The following is a 23,592-nucleotide window of genomic DNA, read 5'->3' as shown; positions in this document are numbered from 1 at the left end:
AAGACGCAGATTAGCATTTATTTTGGTGTAGGTAAATGTTCTGTATGTAATGGTCTATTTTAGTTCTGATACGAGGTGTGGAATCCTACTGGTTTTCACTTTTCTGTGCATTATTGCATCCATTTTTTTGGAAACTGATGATTATTTTGAGAAAATATCGCAATAAATTTCAATTGAAAATGGGAAAATGATACTTCCGTATTGACCAACTTTTAGCGTATGGAAAAATTGTTTAACCTGAATTATGTAGTATTAATTCATTTTGATCAATTTGGAATTTGGATTTCCTCAGCAGTGATTGATAGTCAATTACGAGGACTTATAACCATGAACAAAATTATTTATGAACATTTCAGTTTGTTATGAGGGAATCTCTCAGCCTTTTGACTGAGCACTGATTTTGTCCATCCATCACTCCTCTCCAGCTCAAAAATTTTTTTGCAATCCAAATGAAAAATTGAGGACTATACAGGGATTTACATTTCCCAAAATGCGGATTACTATACTAATTGCAAAAATTCATGTAAAAACCAAATGGCAAAGAAATTACTTTGAAAACCATTATTTTGAGTAAAATTTTAGCTGCACTCGTGTCTGCGGGTGCAACTTTTGATGTTAGTGTTGAAAATGCATTTTATGCAGAGGAGAGGTGCGGTGAAAAGAAGTACATACAAATAAAATGCAGAACAATGTGATTGGCCAATTGGGCATCTGTTTAACAAGACAAATGAAGGGGAAAATATACATGTATGACATTGTATGACAGCTCAATTGCACACTTTCTAAAATTTCAAAGTATTTTTAATGAATTAAGACCCTAAAAATAGACACTCTATTTTCTCCCTTATGTCAAAAGGGGGATTCAAAACGCTTATGAACAAAAAAGGACTCCTATGTCTAATTGTTGCTGTGTCCAATTTCATGCCATGGCATTTTGAGGCCTTAAAAAAATAAAAAATGAAAATAAATAAATGGTCCTCCAGAAATGACCGAAATAGAAGGTTTCCAAAATTATAGCTGTCTGGTTACACAGTTTTGTGATTTTCAAACTTTAGAGCAATTTTTTTGACTTTTGTTTCCAATGTTGAGAGTGGGGCTCAAAAGTCAAAACGTAATGGCAAATACAATATGCCCCTAATAGTGGGTTCTTGGAGTGAACAATTTGGCCCCTTTCTAGGGATGAAACTGTATAAAGGTTTTTTGAGGGAGGGGGAAGGGGTTTGACTGAAAGTAGGCCGACTAATAATGAGGGGAAATACCAATTTTGCTGATTGATATCATGTTCATCATGTTCATGTGACTTATAAACATTTTTATTTTCTGTTCTAAATTTTTGGGGTGCAAGGAATGAGTGTGGTGAAAGATTGTTACAATTTTGCGCTGAATAAGAAATGGTCATTACAAATACACTCTTTCAGCATCGTAGTTGATGACTGTACACATGGAAATTTGGTGGTGGTGTTGAAAACCAAATCGATTACATCCCAGTACAGAAGAGGTGGAAATTGGTGATAACCAGGGCTCGGATTTTTATGCTGGAGCATATTTTTTGTATGCATAGAGGATAGGGAATTTTTCAATTATGTCCACGATTCATGAAATTTCAAGTAAAATGAGCCTAATTTGTTAGAGCATATTTTGGCATATTTCACGATAAAAGCATATAAAAGCATATTTTGGCATTTTTTAGGGAATATTTTGCGTTTTTAGAGCATATTTTATGTTTTTAGCGGTTTTTAGGGAATATTTTGCTCAATTTCAAATTTTTGCATCAAATTAGTATTTGGCTATTTTTCATTTTTTTTCCGAAAAATTTGTGAAACTGGCAATTGCTCTCTTGTACCTAGCAATTTTTTTTGTACATTTTATTTGTTTTTTATTCCTTTAATAATGGAATTAGAATTACCTTTTCGTAATTTTAAAACGCTCTGTTTTCCATTTTTGTTCTTGAATTCTTGGTATTACACAATAATATTAGTAAAATCGTATAGGAATTGATTTTTCCTGTAAAACAATACCCATATCATTAGGGAATATTTTTACTTTTTAGAGCATATTTTGGCATTTTTTAGGGAATATTTAAGCGCATATTTTGGATTTTTTAGAGAAAGAATATCCGAGCCCTGGTGATAACACAATCCAAGACTTATCCTGGAGCAGATAATGCATCAGATCACCAATTGCTGGTGGCTTCGTTCAAATTGCGTCTTCACAGTGGGAAGAAACCAACAAAGAAAAATTGCATATGTGACCATCCGCAATAAAACTGACCATCCGACTCAAAAAATTGAAAAAAAAAAATTTACAAATTTTTTCCCCCTAAACCATTTAGGGCCCAAAAATAGGTGAAAAAACATTTTTCAATTTTTGCGACGGATGGTTGGTTTTATCATGGATGGTCACATATACCTTACTGACCAAGAAAGGAAAAGACTCGCTACCCAAATAAATATTGATCACACAGATGAAGAGGACCCAAATACCTTATGGGAAAATATGAAGGCAGAAATCCAAAAGAAACGTGATTTGGTGATCAAGAATAGGAAGGAGAAACTGAAAAAACATTAACCATGGAGGTCGGATGAAACATTGAAGCTCATAGAAGAATGCAGAAAAGTAAAATTGGAAGGAAATGATAACAAGTACAAAGCCTTGAATAGATGCGTTCAGAGAAATTGTAGGAAAGATAGTCAAGCCTGCCTGAACAGATGTCGTGAGGAACTCCAAGAATATGCTGACCACAATGAATCATGCATACTATTCCAGAAGATAAAACAGATCACCAGAGATTTTAAACCACAATCACGTGAAATCATAGCAGAGGATGGTGCAGTCGCATGGTAGAAGAGCCAGAAATTGTACTTGACAAAGTAACAGATGCCATCAAGGCATTGAGAAAACGCAAAGCATCTGGATGTGACTGAGATACTACAGTCCATGGGTAAGAAAGCAGAGAAGGTGATGTGGGAGATATGCAACAACATATGGCACAAAATGAATGGCCAGAACATTGGTGCAAATCAGTGTTAATTCCATTACATAAGAAAGGTGATAAGAAAAATTGCGCTAACTATTGCACAATAGCCCTGATTCCACATACCAGTAAAGTGATGCTCCAAATAATCAACAACAGGATCAAGGCATGCATAGGCAGATTCCACCTGAACAGGCAGGTTTCATGCCTGGAAGAGGTATAAGAGAACAGATTTTGAACATTAGACAAATAATCGAAAAATTCCGCAAATTTAACATCCCTGTGGTACTGTGCTTTGTTGACTATGCAAAAGCCTTTGACTGTGTCAATTGGACAAAGCTATATGAGATACTATGGGAGCTGGGAGTTCCAGAGCACCTAATTGAGCTGATAAAATCGCTGTATGACAAGAACATGATGGAGGTGAGAGTAGGCGGAGAAGAGTCAAACCCATTTCAGTCAGATCGGGGAGTAAGGCTGTGCTGTATACTCTCACCTCTGCTGTTCAACATCTATGGAGAGTACATAATGCGAAATGCCTTGGAGTACTGGGAAGGCGGCTCGCCTCTCTCTCCACAGCCCTAAAGATTTAGCCTCAAAACGTGAGGTAGTTAGAATATGCCCTAATGTAGCTGTCTAATTACACATTTTGTGATTTTAGGACATTCTTACCTATTTCAAAAAATTTATGACTTCAAAAATGAAACTTGTTTTGCTCATGTCAACACGGAGCCTTAAAGCGTAATGCTACTAGGTTGAATATGCCACAAACAGAAGGTTCCCAGAATTGTAGCTGCCTCAACTCGCATTTCGACATTTTAGGACTTTTTTTTTCAAGAATTGGGATTTGATCCCAAAAATTCCCCTTTTTCCACTTTGTTATTTTAGGGCCTCAGAAAAAAAATCTGACATCCTTAAAATACAACGATTCCTCACTCCTGCCGAGAGGTTAAACGCTTCAAAACAAAATATTGTGGATGGAATATGACGAGAATTTGAAAATTTTTCAAGTTTATTTCAAGTTATACATTATTTGTTTACTTTACAAACTTTTTTTTGAAGTTCTTGTAAATGGAAAAAAAAACTCGAAATAAGCCAATGTTTTTTCGTTTTTTCCTACTCTCTGTTACTCTCGCACACAATCTATGTATCCTGTGACTCTTCTCCTCTTCTCGTAGTTTCTTATCTCACCTCAAAAAAACGAATTCACGTGGATGATTTTCAAAATACGAACTTCAATTAAATTCCACGATAAAAACCGAATCTTTTTTAAATATACCTACGAGCGAATGAAATACTTTTTTATTATATAGGAAAAAAATTGGTCATCTCCTTAATAGGAATTTAAACTCCGGTAATCTGGCTTGTAAACCATTCTGGGGCGTCCGTGTCGACCTAGTGTACGAGATATTTTCTAGTTGATATATCAAAGAGCCAGGGCTGGTGAAACATTGAATTTCGCCGAGGTAGGAAACGCGGTTGAGAAAACTGACGACTAAGACGTCGACATCGCCTGTCGCTCTGTTTATGATGCGTATTTATTCCGCGTGGTTTTTTTTTCTGCTTCTTATATCCAATCCTCGAAAACATAATAAGCAGAAAATGAAAGAATATGGCAGACCAGGGAGTATTCTGCGAGTATAATGCGAAACGCTCGAGAACGAGATGCGAACATAGTGCGTAAAGTCGCTAGATACTGGGACGTGCGACGAAGTCGAAAATGTAGTACGAAAACAGAACGAGATAAATTATAAATGATATTTACAACTTTTGATTCAACCAGAAGCACTAGAAACTTGCCCCTACCATCCCCAGCACAGCTACTATTTGTTCTCGAGCTGTTTTTTCGCCCTAAAGTCGTTGTAAGTTTATATGTACTCGGCTTCGTATCGTCTTGTATGTAGTAATAGTAATACGCCGCCGACGACCCAAAAAAGCGAGCTGAGATGGTGGTGGAGGGTGTAAGGGGGGCTGAAAGGAAACGAGGAAAACGCGAGTTTCGCTTTTGGTATATATATTTTTTATTTTTCCATCTCGCTTGTTAAATGCACTTCGTTATTTTTATTTAGTGCGGCAATTCGGTCTGAAAATTTTTTTATCGAAGGTTTCTCCGTTATGATGGTAGAGTTGGCTTCCTTTTTTTTATTTTGTGTGTGTGTTTTTTTTCGTCGTCATCAACGAGTGTTGACCGTTTGTCTGGTGCCTGGTGTGTGTCTTGTCCTGGTATCCTCTAAGCTTTCCGGCGGTCTTGTACTATAAAAAACGGCGGTGGTATTTGATAAATTACATTTCGCGCGACTAACAGCTCATTTATAGAACGTTATTTTATATTTTTTTCTCTCCCTGGGTTTTTTCCCTCTTTCATCCGTCGTCGCAATTGAATTTAATGAAATGGCGTGGTTTTTTTGCCCATACCCCCGGAATACATCCTCCTGCACCCCGCTCATCGCTGGCTGAATCTAGCGGAAGAGCCCCGAATACGACGAGCAGTTTTCGCTGGATTTTTAATTAAAGCCAGATAAACGTTGGTTCGCGCCAATAACGATAAAATTTAATCGTATATAGTATATAGCGACTTCGAATGCAAATAATAATGATTTCGTTTAGCTAGAAATTATACACCTTAAGGTGGCTGAGGGTATTACACGTCGAATTGCGCTATTCTGGTGGGTTTTTTTCACCAGGGTTACGAAAATCTTATCTTTAAATGTAAACAAGACGATACGAAGGGAGAGAAAACGAGATATAGGCGTAAATATTTGCCATAATTATCGAATAAAGTGAAATGCTGCTGCAGTGCGTTTTCACCTTTGGTTTTGTTTGGCTGGGCTTAGAGATTTGGTTGTAGGAGAATGAGGATGAGGAAAAATAATTTACTTTTTTAATAAATTTCGCAAACAAGCTCGGCTATTAAGTTTTAAAACGGTTGGAAATATTTTAAGCGTTTTAATATCGCGCAAAAATGCGATTACCGAAGCAATTTCATACCAAAAGCCGATCTTTTATCGTACTACATATTTGGCGGCGAAAACTTATTCCCAAGTTCGCGAATTCTTCGCGTATAAGAGGCGGCGGAGAAGAGAGCAAGAGGGCAAAAAAGAAGAGAAATTTCGCGCGATGAAATTGTCTCAGTGCCAAGCTACATCTTCGATAATTTTACGTACACGGCTCGTGAATCGAACAAATTTACAAGCTGGGGCCATTTCGAACTCGATGTTGGTCCCTTCATCCGATGGTAGGTACTTTTTCGGGGTGGAATTTATTTATCGCGTAGTTTATACTCTTTTTGCTGGGTATTGTTCGACGAAGACGACGAGTATTTACCAATTTATAGCTGTGGATGCTTACGTCGTTGTTAAGTTTTACAAATGGTGTAATATTTTTTGAGTTTTTTTTCCACTTCGTTTTTTATGGAAAGTGTTCACACTTTTTTTTTACTATTGAGTGCCTAAGGAGTGTATCGGAATTAGGAAGAGGTTAATTTTGCAGTTCTGTAAAGAATTATTTTTAAAGTTGATGAAGAGGAAGGGTTACAGATTTTTTTTGGGACCTTTGAGGAAGATTTAGGAATGGTTTTGGTAGCAGCTTGAATGATTGAATCAGTGAAGTAACCCCCCCCCCCCCAGAGGAAGGGGTGGACTTGATTTTGTCAAAATATATTTCGGTTTCATTTGCTGTAACCAGTTTAATTAATGTAATCACCTTTTCAATTCAATTCAATTCAAATTTATTATTGTAAGGTACCGCAAGCGGCATTTACATAGTCGTTTACATCGATAGAGCCTACAGAGCAACTTTACCATGATTAACAATATAATAAAATGAAATGAATGATATAAAACAAAACAAAACAAAATGAAATAATAAATAAAGTGAATCAGTCATTTCGAAAACCCCATAAATCACCATTTAAGGGGTTTTTATGTTTTTCACTGATTCTGATGGTGCTTTGCGAGCTCTATCGGATAAAGTTGGAAGGTAGCTCAAAAGTGCATATTTCAGCGTTTGTCATTTTGAAAACCCCATAACTCCTGCATTTACAGGGTTTTTGAAATCATTTTTTTATAAGACAAACAAAGAACATTAATTTCATGAACATCAACGTAATTCAATTTTTTAATTTATGCCGTGAAATGGATAACATTTTTGTTGCTTCTTTATTACATTATATTAATTGAGTCGTAGATTGCAGGTAAAACTTCAATAAATGAATGAAAATCCATACTCAATCATTTTGGGTATTGTAGTTACTGGATTTTCTAGGATTACGTGTCACTTTTCAGGTTTAAAAAAAAAGTCATTTCGAAAACCCCATAACTCCACATATTTCACAATGGAATTGCTCGCAGCCTACAAAACTTCAAGTTCTGGTAAAGGTACAGAAATATTTGTAATCATAAGACCTATCGATTACTGCACAAGTTTACTGTTATACCATGAAAATAAAGCGCACAAACAGTTTTTTTCATTTCCTGAAAAATTTTAAAAAGGTTCAGAATGGGGTTTTCGAAATGACTGATTCAAGTAATAAATATAAAAAATAATACAATACAGGGTTATAGTTTGCCCAGGAACTCATCCACACAATAAAATGCCTCCTTGATTAGCCATTTTTGAAGGAATTTTTTAAATAACTTAGTATTATGAACATCTCTGATTTGAGGAGGGAGACTATTAAAGATTTTGACTGCCATAGTATCTATTCCTTCCCTGTTGACTTTAGTCCTCATCTGATCTGCAAAGATTGAGTTTATCCCTCGGGTATTATAGTTATGGGTCAGTACTGAAGGCTAAATAATATTCTTTTTTATCATTATTGATATTTTTGTGGTATAATTCTAATGCATTTTCGTATCAATGAGTTCGTTTGAAATGTTCAACGTTACCTTATTATTAGATACTTGATTATCATTAAATTCGTTTTTTTTCTCGATTTTTCAGGAGAGACAGCGTTCCTCCGGATGGTGCTCACGACGACCTCGCCGTCAAACCGATTACTCAGTTCCCTGAAACTTTAAAAGAAGAAGTGAGTTATACGTTTGTAATTACAATACATCATGGTTATGTGAAGATGAATTTCCAAGTTAATGAATCATTCGCGAACTACACGAATTTTAACTTTGGTTCTACTTTTCTCATATTTAAAAATCATGGTTTCAAAATCATTTTGTTTGCAAATCATTCAGACTAAAACGACTAAATAGCAGAATTTATATTATCAATCATTTTTGTTTAAAAGAGATATTCAACAGGAGAATAAAAGCAATGGAAGAATTAAAATTTATAATTTGATGCAAAAAAACTCAAAATTTTGACAAAAAGGAGTCGGTTTCAGTTTTTTTTTTTCAAATTGAGAATTCATAATGAATTCATCATCATCAACGTCATAGTCACAAGCGACTAGTGTGCTCCCAATAACAACCACCATTCTTCTCTGTCTTGAGCTAATGTGGCCGCAGTTGCAACTAGGCCAACTATTTTCCAGACTGTATCAGTCCACCTTGTTGGAAATCTTCCTCTCCATCATGTTCCAGGGACCATGCCAAAGAGAATTCCCTTTTCAATGTTTTCGGGTCCTCTTCTGGCTATTTGTCCAAAATAACTCATTATCCTGGTTTCACATATTTTATTTAGCCTGGTTGGTTCTTGAAGTTGTTCCACAACTGATGCGTTTGTTCGGTGCGCAGTGTATGGTATCTTCAACATCTTGCACCATACCCACATTTCAAAGGCATCAATTATTCTTCTTCGATCATCTTGCTTCAATGTCCAAGTCTCCACTCAATATAAGAAAACTGGAAAAACTAGCATTCTAATTAGTCTCTTCCTCATTTTTATGAAGATTTTCTGGTTGGTGGTGACTTTTCTCAACTGAGACATTGCTGCTTTTCCAAGAACTATTCTTCTTCTAATTCTCTTAGCTGATCCTCCATCAGCATCCACAAGTTAACCCAAATAAATAAATGAGTTTACTTTTTCAAATTCATTCAGGGCTTTGGATTCTAGTAAGTATCCAGCTCTATCAACAACCATGACCTTGGTTTATTTCCCCACATTTATGAGGAGTCTCATGTCCTCACTGATCATCCTGACCTACCTGATCAGTTCTGCCAGTTCCTCTTCATCTGCGGCTATTAAGGTGGTATCATCAGCGTAATGGAGATTGATGATTCTTCTTCCTCCTATCTTGATGCCGCCTTCCCAGTTCTCCAAGGCTTATCGCATGATGTACTCGCCATAGATGTTGAACAGCAGAGGTAAGAGTATGCAGCCCTGCCTTACTCCCTGTTCTGGCTGAAACAGGGTCGACTCTTCTCCACCTACCTTCACCATCATCTCATTCTTGTCATAGGTATAGCGATTTGATCAGCTCAATTAGGTGTTCTGGAACTCCCATCTTGTGTAGTATCTCATATAGCTTTGTCCAATTGACACAGTCAAAGGTCTTTGCATAGTCAATGAAGCACAGTACTGCAGGGATGTCAAATTCACAGAATTTTGGGATTATTTGTTCAATGTTCAAAATCTGTTCTCTTGTACCTCTTCCAGGCATAAAATCTGCCTGTTCGGGTGGAATCTGCCTTAGCAAGTATGCCTTGATCCTGCTGTTGATTATTCAGAGCATCACTTTACTGGCATGTGGAATCAGGGCTATTGCACGATAGTTGGTGCAATTTTTCGTATCACCTTTCTTATGTAATGGAATTAACACTGATTTGCACCAATGTTCTGGACAATCATTTTGTGCCATATGTTGTTGCATATCTTCCAGATCACCTTCTCTGCTTTCTTAATACCCATGGACTGTAGTAGCTCAGCCTCAATACTGTCACATCAGGTGCTTTGCATTTTCTCAACGACTTGATGGCATCTCTTACATCGTCAAGTAAGATTTCAGGCTCTTCTACACTGTCCACTTCAATTCCTGGTATGTCATTGTTGTTTGGGTTCTGTGGTTCACTCCAATATAGCTTGCTGCAATACAATCTCCAGTTCCCTAGAATCTTATTTGAGTCCCATGCAACTGTACCATCCTTGGCTGTGATTTCCCATGATTGTGGTTTAAAATCTCTGGTGATCTGTTCCTATCTTCTTGAATAGTATACTTGATTCGTTGTGGTCAGCGTATTCTTGAATTTCTTCACAACATCTGTTCAAGTAGCCTTCTTTGTCTTTCCTACAATTTCTCTGAACGCATCTATTCAAGGCTTTGTACTTGTTATCATTTCCTTCCAGTTTTACTTTTCTGTGTTCTTCTGTGAGCTTCAAGTGATTTTTTTAGATAAGGATTTGTGTCATACTGGGGCAAATTTACTGAGGATACTTCCATCAATTTTGAACATTTTTAAAAATTAACGCTACCGATTTGTAAAAGATTAAGATTTTTATTGCTGTTATATCCTCTTAACATAGGTTAATGTAAACAATGTTTTGTGAGATTTTTTTAAAATTTTGTTGCATTTGACTAAAATTTTACAAATTTTTTGGTAATTTTTAGTTGTTTTTATACGATTTGAATTTCCACAATTTTTGGTACTCTTTCATGATTTTCATGTCAATTTTAACAGCTTTTGATGATTTTTGAACTTTTGTGGGTAATATTTGGTCATTTTTTCATCAATTTCCTTTCTTTTAAAAATTTTTTCAAGCATTTTTTTGCAAGATTTGGCTCAAATTTTACCCTGTTAAGTACGTATACTTTTGGTCATTTTCAACTTTCCACAATTTTTGCTACTCTTTCATGATTTTTATGTCAATTTTAATTCTTTTGATGATGATTTTGAACTTTTTGGGTAATATTTAGTCATTTTTTCACCATTTTCCTTTTTTTTTCAATTATTTAAGAATTTTTTGCAAGATTTGGCTCAAATTTTACAATGTTAGGTACCTACTTCTACTTTTGGTCATTTTTAACAATTTTTCGAACTTTTATGAACCATCAGGTAGCCAATTTCCGCAAAATTTTACGCAATTTGCCGATCTTTCATAAAATGGTGTTTTTCGATTTTTAACAATTTCGATACAATTTCATTCGATTTTGATGAAACTTATTTCATCAATTTTTGGTAATTTTCTAAGTATATTTTTGTTAATTTTTTAAAGATTTTGCTCTGTTTTGGAAACAGTTTTTATTTATGAGCTGTTGGGCATTTTTAGCGGATTTTATGCCAATTTCACAGTTTTTTATGACATTTTAGTACGCAATTTTTACAAAATTTTATTCAATTCAAGTGATATATTTTTTTATGATTTCCAACATTTTTTTTTTCGATATCTCTGGATAGCTTTTACCAGATTTTGCTCAAATTTTGCAGCGTAACAACAATTTTTGTGCCTTTTTCGCCTAGGTACATAGGTTCGAAGTTTTTGCCAAATTTTACGAAAGTTGACTGAATAATCTAGGCAATGTTCGTAGAATTTCGCTCAAGATGAATATTTTATGAACTTTTTGTCGTTTTAATCGTTTTTGTCATTTAATGAGTTTTAACGTTTTTAGGGCAATTTCTGGTGAATTTTGTCTGATTTTATTTTGAAATTTTTGATCATTTTTTTTTTTAGATATCTTAGCCATTCTTTAGGAGATTTTCCTTGCGATTTCGCAAGGAAAATCGCAGTTGCGATCGATTTATTCAAAAAATAAAACAATTTTTTATCCATGAATCGTTCGCGAACGACATCAATGAATCGTCTGTTCAGACCTGATCAGAGCTCAAATAGAGGAGACCTGATCGAATCTGACCTGAAGTGATCAGTTCAGACGGGTCATTTTCTTCTGAGAATGCAGTTGATTTTTTAGTTTTATTAAGATGATTTTTAAACAAATCATTTTACATACCTAAATTAATCATTTAAAGCCAAATAAAATAATCTGATTATGTCAAAATTAAGTTCGTCAATTTCTCGAATGATTCGTCTCGCAAATTTTCATCAGTATTGTTTCCCCTCAACTCCCCATAATTCATAAAATTTTGCTTCGTTTTTCAATTTCTCGAAAAAATTGTATCCGGGTTGATAATGGTTGAAAGAAGGAGGGTCATTTTGGCCATTTTCGTGCCCCTCGCTACTTCGAGGCTTAGATGGCCTTTTCTTATAGGGGATGGTCCCTATTATTAATATCAGGTGATATTTTCCCAGGGGAGCCCATAGGGGGGCTGTGGGGTGGCCCCAAAGTCAAAAATTTCAAAAATTTTTAGAACCACTGCTCGAAAATGTAAAAAATTAAAAGTAGCGAATATATGTTGCTTTAAGGGTAAGCAATGCAGCACGAAACGCTTTTTTCATTTTTGACCTTTTTGGGGGTTGTGGTGGGGGTATTTCTATTTTTGAAAATTTTGGAATCCCCTTTTTTGACCCTTCCCGTCGAGCCACCCTAATGCCCTTTTCATGGTTTATTGCTACTGGTGGTAAGTTCAATTGATATCATTTGCAACCCCCTCATCAACTTGGCTCATATCGAAAAATTCAATTTTTGACTTTTTTTTGAGGTCCATATTTTGGGAAACCATGAAAAGCTATCGAGGTCCGGTTTGCGGCGAATATGTTGCATTTTACTTCTTAATCGACTGGCATGCTTGAATTTTCATTTCAAGTCAATTTTTGACCTCATTGTTGCAGATTACTTTTGGGGGTGGCAAACTTTGAGAACCCCTGAAAAAAGTTCTAAAGTGAATTTTTTCAAACTTTCAGCTGAAATGGTCTTAAATACATGTGTTTAACCAATATAATATGCGAATGCGATATTTTAATACAATTTAGTCATTTTGGCTAATTTTATCAAAAAAAGCAGTGTTTTAACAACAGGCATAGCATTTCTGGCAAAAGTTCTGAAACTTTAATAACACTTTTCTCAGCCCCATTCCAACCGATTTTGAAAATTTTTCAGTATGTTATGTATATCCTTATTAGGTATCCCCACAAAAATTTTCAACCCCCTCCCCTTATATTTACCCTTCAAAATGGCGTATTTCAACTTATGTTGTGCTTTTTAACAATAATAAAAATTGAGGCAGCCAAGTGCTCTGTAGATGAGTGTAGCAAAAAATCTGACGTCATATTCGTGCTCAGCGGTATCGAATCATAAGAAAACTATACCCTACTCATTAATTCTTAGTTATTTTCCCTAAAATTCCCATTTTACCCCAACCCTCCCTGCGACACATTTTTACACCATTCTGAAGGGTAAATATGAGGGGAGGGGGTTGAAAATTTTTGTGGTGATACCTAATAAGGATATACATAACATACTGAAAAATTTTCAAAATTGGTTGTAATGGAGCTGAGAAAAGTGTTATTGAAGTTTCAGAAAAAGGGGGCTCTCCAAAAAGGGGAGGGGGTGTGGATTTGAAACTTTCCACGCGGAAGTTTCTCAATGGTACCTACCTTCCATGCTAATATCAACTCGAACGATTTCGGTGACCATTTCACCCCTCTTAGGCGCCTATAGCCTTTATGTATTTTTCAGAGAACCCCCATAACTTGAATGGTTGCAGTTACGCCCCCCTTGAACAAACAAGAAAAGTTGATACATCATTATATCGGAAATTCGACGTAGATTCTTTTATCTAGCCACATATTTTTCGCTAAAATGCAATGCGGGGGAGAAAATGGCGAAAAACTGATTTCGGGGGACGTTCCACCCCCTCTTTGAGGGGGCTCCGGACCCCGTAGGGGCCAGGACTTTTAGTAGGTTGTTGAGGGGACCTCTGTGAACAATATCTGCGAAAGATCGGTTTGATATTAATTTTTCCTGTAAAAATGTCTTTAACTTGACTTTTGCCGGAAATGCTATGTCTATGTCTGTTGTTAAAACACTGCTTTTTTTGATAAAATTAGCCAAAATGACTAAATTGTATTAAAATATCGCATTCGCATATTATATTGGTTAAACACATGTATTTAAGACCATTTCAGCTGAAAGTTTGAAAAAATTCACTTTAGAACTTTTTTCAGGGGTTCTCAAAGTTTGCCACCCCCAAAAGTAATCTGCAACAATGAGGTCAAAAATTGACTTGAAATGAAAATTCAAGCATGCCAGTCGATTAAGAAGTAAAATGCAACATATTCGCCGCAAATCGGACCTCGATAGTTTTTCATGGTTTCCCAAAATATGGACCTCAAAAAAAAGTCAAAAATTGAATTTTTCGATATGAGCCAAGTTGATGAGGGGGTTGCAAATGATATCAATTGAACTTACCACCAGTAGCAATAAACCATGAAAAGGGCATTAGGGTGGCTCGACGGGAAGGGTCAAAAAAGGGGATTCCAAAATTTTCAAAAATAGAAATACCCCCACCACAACCCCCAAAAAGGTCAAAAATGAAAAAAGCGTTTCGTGCTGCATTGCTTACCCTTAAAGCAACATATATTCGCTACTTTTAATTTTTTACATTTTCGAGCAGTGGTTCTAAAAATTTTTGAAATTTTTGAATTTGGGGCCACCCCACAGCCCCCCTATGGGCTCCCCTGGGAAAATATCACCTGATATTAATAATAGGGACCATCCCCTATAAGAAAAGGCCATCTAAGCCTCGAAGTAGCGAGGGGCACGAAAATGGCCAAAATGACCCTCCTTCTTTGAATTTGAATTTTCAATATAATTACTTACTATAATTTTACTCATATTCTAATAACCAGAGCATCTAAACTCATTTCACATTAAAAATAAAGAAAAAGTTTCAACTGCATGTCTGCTGTATTTCGAAGCAATTATTACTCTTTCTACTCTCTGAACACTGATGCTATGAACGTTGATTAAAATGTTGATGTTGAACTCGAACTCTCATCTGTATACCTATCGTTCTCTTTCCCCTCGAAAAGAAAACTCCTCGGGGGAAATCGTGCAATTTAAATGCCCCTTCTTCTTCGTATACTCGTACTATTCTACACTACTTATACATATACTACTCGTAGTAACGTGGAACCCTGTATCTTGAGGAAAATTTCACAAAAGCTCTGGTACGTGCTTAGATTTCGAACAGCTGTGTACGACACATGAAAATTATAAAGAACAATCTACTCTATTAAAAGTAAAAGACAGAAAAAAACACGTTTACTCGAAATTCGACCTTGAAAATACGCGATAAATTTACGAAAAATTTTCGGCTGCATTTTTCGTTTCGAAAGTGTAACAAATCACATCGTACGTATATATAATTAAACAAACTACGTACTTATTTCACAACCCTCTTAAGGTCTGTATATAAAAGTTTTGCACGTTTAGAAGGCAAAAAGAAAAACAACCACTCCGCTCTGCTTCTTTGTATAGCGAATAAAAATTGAAATAAAATTTCAATACCATCACGCGAAAAAAGTTTACCGTAAAAAGAATTTAAATCGTATTAAAACTTTTCTCGTTCTTTCTTTTCATTGTTTTTTTTTGAGGTTAATTTAAAAAATATCGTCACGGCTTAGCTTCAAAATTGGCCGCGTGGAAAAAACCCACAACAGTGTCATACGATTAAACCACATTGGTGGAAACTAATTTAGCCATATTTTCGTAGGATGGATTTAAAGCAACGTAAAGCATTTACACGAAGGTATAATACGTATTTTTTTTTCTTTTTTCAGACGCCAGAAGAAAAATACGCCAATTTCAAAGGAGTACGCGTAATTTCGACGAAAAAGGTCAGTACATACGGTTTTTCGTAATTTTTTTAGTCAACGAGGGCGTAGTATTTTTTAATATTCTGTTTTTTTCGTAGCCTCCCTTCCTCACCTCTTTACCCCCTCGAACACTTAGCTGAGGAGTATTAAAAAAATAATATAAAATAAACAACACATTGTCGCGTATTTTCCAGTCGATTTTTCGGTCGTAATTGCTACCCTTGTATACTTTTTACTCGTTTTTTAATTACGGACCTTTTTTTTCTCTTTTCCTATTTAGTACTCTCTAAATTTGAAGCAGTCAATTTCATTACTGTTTTATTCAGTAAATTTGAAATTTTGTAAAACTACTGTTAAACAGTTAATCTGACTGCCTCCAACAGTCAAACTTAATCATTTAACTGTTGCAATCAGTATTAAATTCTACTGATAAATCCAGTAAAATTCAAATGACTGTTTCAAGCAGTAAACTGATTGATTTTACTGTTTGAAGCAGTAGAAATTCACTGTTTGAAGCAGTAAACTGATTGATTTACTGTTTTTAAGCAGTGAAAATTACTGCTTCAAACAGTAATTCTGATCAATTCACTGTTTAAAGCAGTAGAAATTTACTGTTTCAAGCAGTAATACTGATTTATTGACTGTTTAAAGCAGTAGATTAGCTTTCTTATCATTGTTGAAGGTTGTAAATTTTGCAAACGTGTGTTCAGTTATGATGTTACACTTGTGCAATAGCCACGAATGCAGTTTAATGGTGAATGTGTGTTTTCAAAACTTATTATATTGGTGAAGTTTTCTATAAATAATTCTTCAGAAGTGAAACAGATCAACTTTCAACAATCTTTTACTTGCAAAAACATGAATTGACGACAGTGAAACCAATATTCATATTCTAACTGGTAAGTTATTGTCAAATATTCCAATTGATATGTTTAACTGTTCATATACAATATTCGAACTCGTAGATTAATGAGTATTATGAGTATTTGAGTGAATGGTGTGATATCAGCATAACTATTATACTTATGAAGTGTACTAAAGCATTCTGTACGCTCGACAATATTTATAACAATTAATTGAACATAACATATCAGTTGGAAATATTTGTGAATAACTTCGAAGTTCGAATATTGATTACACTCGTATTCAATGCAAATTTCAAGCGAATATCGTTGAAAGAATTATCAATCTGTTAAATTTTGAAAGAATTTAGCTGTAGAAAACTTCAATAAATAACACGTTCGCCATTTTGCAAATTACTACCATCAAAGACAGTCAAATTTCACTGTTTCTAGAAAGTAAAAAATCGCCACTGGAAGAAGCAGTAAAACGTACTGCCAGAATCAGTAATTAAATTACAGAAATGATCAGTGAAAAACTACTGTCTTTAAGAGTAATTTTAGATTACTGATTTTAGCAGTACTGTTTTACTGCTTTTTGCAGTCACGACATTTTGCCTTCTTAAAGCAGTGAAATTTGACTGTAAAGCAGTAAAATTTCACTGTTTCAAATTAAGAGAGTACCTTTTACGTACTTATTTACCCTGTATTAACTTGTGACTGACGTAGGTAGGGTAGGAAAAAGCAACTTGTATATAAATTACTGCTTCTCCACCATGGGGATCGAGGGGTTTTATTTTAACAAATTCTTTTATTTTAGAAATAGGTAGGTATCTCAGTTGGGTGATTGTCAAAGCTGCTGTTCTTGTTCTAAATCAAAGATATACTTTTCTCCTTTCTTCTTCTTCTAGCGAAGGGGCGTTTTGTAGTGTCGTTAATTAACGTTCTAATTGATGAATAAGTTAGCAGTATCTGTAAAAATCGCTTTTGTGATCAACGTTATGATTAATGCCGGGCCCGTGTAAGGGTTGGTTTTGTTCGCCGATACACAGACGTTAGCGCCATTCCGAATTTATGCTAATTAAACGTCATTAAAAATATATTAACGAGGGGTCGTTCGATTATACCTTTGTTTCTGGTCGGATTTTCCGGATGGAAAACGATACCGTTTAGGCTATTGTGGGTGATCCAGGGTGGGTGTTGTGCTTATGAAAGCGAAGGGTTTGGATTCGTGGCCTGATTTCTTTGACAATAATAAGGACTAATTGATATATGAAGGATGTGTATTGTTTCGAAACTGTTGGATCAATGTTTATTACCTACTTGAAAAAAATTAAATAATTACTTGAAGGTATTCAGACGTAAACTCTAGCAAAAAGTATGTTGTTTCTTTGGTGTTTGAGGACCCCTATCTTCCATGAGGTACAGAAAGGGTAAAGGAGAAAATAACCATTTGGAGTTCATTATATCGTATTTTATTTACATTTTCTGGGTGTTGTGATCGTAATCAACCGCCTTTCAGCTGGCTATGCTTCAACCCACATTTCACGGGTACAAAAATGCTTGCCAAATCTGATATTTAAAGCAGAAAATACACTTTGGTAACTCTTCGAGTATTTTTATTGACGAAGAAAAGAAGTAGAGTAATCATTTTGATCAAAATTAAACCTGGATAATGTATGAATTTTGATAGTAAAATAAATAATTGAAATGATGGGTTGAGGTTTCAATTTCAATGCCAGCACTGCCTATGGGGATGGAAATGATCTATGATCGGTCGTAATTGCTTTCTTTTTCACGTATAGGAAAAGAAATAGATTTAAGGTTTGCTGAAAAATTGCTTTTGGTCTTCAAACGATGCTGTAATGTTTGAAATTTTCAAAAACTGAAGTGGTGCTTTTAATTTGAAAAATAATAATTAAAATGAGTCTATTCGTGGCAAAGCAAAGGGCTTTAAGAAGTTGAAATTAATTTGAAAATCTGTGTGCTGTTTTTTTCTCTTTTTAAATTTCTAGAAATAAATACTGAAAGGAGAATTTCCTTCCAGGAGTGAATTGATTTTTTATTTTGTTTTGTTTTACTATGGGAAACGAGAATAGGCAAATGGGGGGGGGGGGGATTCCGAGAAATTTGACATTTTTTTGCATAAAAAATATCCATTTTTTCAAAAAAATATTTGGGCAATAATGTTCAGTTTTTTTTGTTTGAAAATGCATTCATGATAGGATATTGTAAAAAAGAGAAACATTTATCTGATTTAGGAATTCCAGCAGTCTTCTTTTAAATTCAACACTTGTATTATTTGTACAATTCAGTTGGTATGCCATCTTCTCCTGGAGCTTTTGCATTTTTCGCTGTTTTCAGAGCTTCTTGTAGCTCTTTAAATGATATTCCGTCTTCTGTTTCTCCGATTTAATCTTCTATTCTTGTATCTTGTGAATGTTCATCCCTCTCAAGTTTTTCACAGGCTTGTTAACCAAAAAAAAAATTTCCAGTTAAGGTTACGGTTAAAAATTAAACAAGAAATTCAAAATTTCGGTTAAAGGTTACGGTTAAGGTTATTCATTTTTTAAAGTTATGGTTAAGGTTTAGGTTACGGTTATTGATGACCATTTTTTTCTGTTAATGGTTAAGGTTAAGGTTACAGTTTTTGGTGGTAATTTTTCTAGTTGAGCTTAAAATTTTGGTTAATGGTTAAAATTAGAGTTGAAAATTTCTAAAAATTCTTTCGGAGTTTGAAATTTTGAAGTTTAAAACATTGAAAAACTGGTAATATTTTTAATCTTTTGATCATTTTTTTGATTAAAATTTCAAATCACTACAAATCACATTGAAAAAAAAACTCAGATAAAAAGAAATGAATTTTAAAATTTTGTAACCGGTTTTTTCTAAACATTTTTCGGTTAATGTTATGGTTACAGTTTATTTTGTTAAAATTTGTGTCAATTCTCCTTATATGATCTTATACACCTTTGCCCGTAACTTGTATGTGTCATGCTCCAGGAATGTGATAAAACTTTCCCAGCTCTCTCGCTGTAATTTCCCAGACTTTCTCTTGACTTTTGCCGACTGTTTTTGATATTCTTCACCATCAACTTCATTTTTTGAGCTCATGAATTTTCTAAATGTCTATCTTTTCTTTTGTATGAGTTCTTGGATTTTGTTGTCCCAATTCTTTATTCGCTTTGCCCCAATTCTGCATGGAACCATTCCTAAGCTTTCTTTTGCTGCTTTTGTCACAATGGATTTGATATTTTTCCTTTCTTCTTCTATGCCCTGGCTTTTTGGTATCTCTTTACTTATGATGTTCATCCGTCTTTGGACAGCTATTGATTGGTTGGGTCATCCAGGGCTCTTATGTTGATTTTCATTTCATTTTTTCTGGCTGGTATTCTTGTTGTTTCCATTCTCATTACTCCTTGAACAACATGATGGTTCAGTACCTATTTCTAGACCTATGCATGTTCTTACATCCAAGAATTTCTTTGCGGCATTTTCCTTGGCTATAAAATGGTCAATCATTGAGCTTTGTCTCCTTGTATTGTTCCATGTCATCTTGTGATCTTTTTTGTGTTTATAGAATGTATTCATGATTCTTAGTCAGTTGAAAGTGCAAAAATCTATCAGTCTCTTCCCATTTGTATTCATCCCTTCTGTTCCGTACATACCAGTTACTGTCATTAGCTCTTTACTGTCTTTACGCGCTTGTACTCGTAGCTTATCCTGCATATTTTTGAATATTTGAGCATTATCTGGTATTTTTTGGCATATTTGTGTCATTCTGCAGGTAATGGGCCCATTTGGTTGATATTGAGTTATGAGTGGGGGGGGGGGGGGTGAAGTAGACCTCCAGAGCAATCATATGAGCTGGATTAATTAAAAATTTAAAAAGCTCAACTTTTGAGAAAATCGCCTTCAAAAAACTGAAATTTCATGTAATCCCAAAACCTTCATACCTAAAATTGAAGATTATTGTTTCTAATGTCAAATATTTTTACCTACCTGCAATAGCGAATTTTTTTACTCAATCTTTTCATGTTTATGAGTATTTTAAGCCTGAAAAACAATGATTAATAAATAAAAATGTTGCATAAAAATTCATTACTCTGTTCAAAAGCAAAAAAAAATATTAAATTACATTTTCTGTCAAAATTCAACTTATAAAAATAAAAATTGTAGAAATTTTTTTTTAAATTCTTCCCAAGGTGTGATTCTAACCCATATCTCCTGCTCCACAATCCATTACCAGTGCCACATGGCTAGCGCTGCACCTAGGTAAAATGTTTTTTTGAATGGTATACCGACATGTTGCAACTGGCGACTAGGTGCGGTATAATTCGGAAGGTATTTCTTCAGAAGTCTTTGGAAATGAATGTACCGCGAAAAAACAAAATTGACCAAATGGGCCCTTCTTGGAAAAACTTTAGTTCCGTTTTTCTCCGCCTGGGGCACACCTGCGGCCTTGATACTTTAACACACAATAGTTGGATATGGTCTACATTGAAATCCATCAAAACCTTGATTATCGATTCTCTCGACTTTTTCACTAAAAGCATGATTATCTCGATAAATAGAAACGACCAAATGGGCCCATTACCTATGTACTAAATGACACATTTACAGGAATTTTTCAAAAATTAAGATTTTTAATTTTTAAGACTTTATTTGTTAAAAAAATCGCAACACAGCTGAAATATCAAGAAAAATTTCCCCTGCCTTTTTTTTCAAATTATTTATTATACTTATGTATTATCTGGCTTGCACCAAAACATAGAAGTTTGCAACGAATTAATCACAGAAAATGTTATAAATTACTTCACATGTCGAAAATATGTTGCCTTTCAAGGCGATGGGTGTTCTCTGCAACATCAAGTAGGACAATGGCCTCTATGTTAGGGTGGTTGCGCAGCTGTCTGGAATATACCTCGGTCTTCCTTGCAATGATTCTGTCCACAGTGTCCAGGCAAAGGTCTCTACAGAGATCCTTGTTGGCAATGTAGCATGTGGAACTGCTCAATGACCAGTCTGTTGGACTTCTTTGTAGTACACCAGATTTCGCACCCATAAGTCCACATAGGTAGGAACGTAGATGTGTAGATAAGTTTCTTGTTGGCCAGGCTCACAGGGGAGCGCCTGCCAATGAGCCACTGGAAGTTCTTTAGAAGTAGGTTTAGTTGAGTTCTCTTTTTTCTGACATGTTCCTGCCAGTTAAGCTTGGAGTTAAGATGTAGTCCAAGGTACCTCGCACTAGAGGCGAGAGGGCCCCCTGAATAATTTATGAATTTATCATCATCATCATCATCATCAAAGTTTATTTTATGAGGTCCGGCGTCTTGGCCTTTAACGCCTTTATGAATTCATAAAAGACTTGTTTTGCCTATTTCTAAAAAGAAAAATCTATTTTTCGATCACTGGGTTCATTTTGTTTCGAATTTAGTGTTTTCATGTTTTTTAGCTTGAAAAATCGTTTTCACGAATGCGATACTGAAACTGAAATTTTTGCATGTTTTTTTTTTTGCATATTTTGGATGAAAAGATTGCATAAAATATTGCATATTTTTATCATATTTGTGCAAAAAATAATATTTTGATCTCGAAATTGTTTATTTATTCATTTTTTTTCCAAACTCGAAGTTCGAAATCGTTTTATTTGACTGAAAATTCGGCTCAAACGGGAAATCATGGCTTCGTGACAAACAACTAATCCTTTCTCTTCCCCTTCCCTTCTGTACGAGATAAACACTCGTTCATACAATCGCTCTGCAAGTATGTACATACCTTTACGTGCGATAAAAAACGAGTAAACGATGCGAAAATTTTACACACGTTAATGCCCCTGATTGGCCGGCATATGCAACTTATTCGACCATCTCCCCCTCTAATTAACTTAACATCCCGTATTGATTTAGTTAGGCATACCGCAAAGTTTCAGCGGCTTAATTAACGTTTATTACGATAATAAATAATAGTGTACGAGTTAAGTGAACGCATTATTTCGTTATAAAACTTCCACCTAGAGAACGAAACGTATTCGTCCCCAATATACCTATTACCTACATACATATACACCGTTGTTGTGGTGGTACCCACACCTACTACACTACCGACCCATAATCCAGGTCGCGCGTGAAAAATTCCTCCTACAGGGCGGGGGGAGGGGGAGGGGAGGGGGTTGCAGTTGGGGAAAAAAACTACTCGTATACACCACGAAACATTTCCAAACACGCTTCGATTTTCGCCCATAAAGTTTAACGCGATTAAAAAGCATACGTTAATGTGGAAATTCGAGACACCCTGTTATTTATTACGTGTTGTGGGTGTTGCGGTGACTTTACCGCGGATGGCAGAATATCGTTTTTCGTCGAACGAAATGTGTAGGGAAATTAGGTAGGTACCTGCGTTCAATTCGTCTTCTGTGACAACGATGGCATAATCTGCGAAATTTTCTCTAAATACGAGAATATCGTACGTATGAGATGCAGAAAAAAGAGTAGATCAGAGGGGAGGAGGTGGGGTGAAAATAATCTCGAATGAATTCCGCATTTCAGCCTATTAAAGTCTTCGGGGTTCAAGGCTAACGTAAGCGAATATTTGTCCATCTTATTCAGAAAATATGGTTTGAAAATTTATCGTTCAAATGCTTATAAGCTCGAGAACGGTTTTAAATTATGATTTTTATGCAGTCGAAACGATTCGTTTTACGATGACGAATTTATTTACCAACTTGATAGTTTGTTTTTTTTTTCTTACCTCGTATAGCTCCATTTTTCCTAATACTTTAGAATACTTACATATATCAAGATTAATTCTACACACATTAGTAGTTTTATGTATTCTTGTTTATTTTGCCGTAGGCTGATTTGTCTTCCGAAGGTCACAATGTGAATTCTGTTCCCTTACAGGTACCTGATAAAAGTGTTGCGCGTATATTTGCTTCGCTGTGTTAATTTACTATGTATACTGTGTAGCTCTAAATGCCGAAATACTACCATAATACTATACTATATACTACGTAAACACGTATACGTTTTTATTACGGCGGGTTTATTAAATTAATGTGAGAACTTTGGCTCATAATATTGATGACTGGTTTGATCTTTGTCCCTATTCCCTCCCATGATTAGTGTCCATCCGTCTGCCTTTTTACACATACGAGTATACAGCATGTGGAAATGT

The 23,592-nt window shown here is 35.2% G+C and overlaps 1 protein-coding gene across 13 annotated transcripts in view; it reads left to right on the top strand.

The window, feature by feature from the left end:
• LOC135834981 (multiple PDZ domain protein-like) overlaps positions 1–23,592 on the top strand; it is a 382,459-nt gene that overhangs the window by 309,596 nt on the left and 49,271 nt on the right. For 11 of the 13 annotated variants that reach the window (XM_065348995.1, XM_065349003.1, XM_065348994.1 and 8 more), the window contains 3 exons: positions 7,916–8,000; positions 15,542–15,598; positions 23,271–23,318. In XM_065348995.1, coding sequence (XP_065205067.1) covers positions 7,916–8,000; positions 15,542–15,598; positions 23,271–23,318 — 190 coding nt within the window. The remainder of the gene's footprint in view (positions 1–7,915; positions 8,001–15,541; positions 15,599–23,270; positions 23,319–23,592) is intronic. The other 2 variants (XM_065349002.1, XM_065348996.1) reach the window with 1 other exon arrangement.

Source organism: Planococcus citri, chromosome 2 (assembly GCF_950023065.1).
Source record: "Planococcus citri chromosome 2, ihPlaCitr1.1, whole genome shotgun sequence".
In the NCBI taxonomy this organism is placed as follows: Eukaryota; Metazoa; Arthropoda; class Insecta; order Hemiptera; family Pseudococcidae; genus Planococcus; species Planococcus citri.
This window is presented reverse-complemented; position numbering and strand designations above follow the sequence as displayed.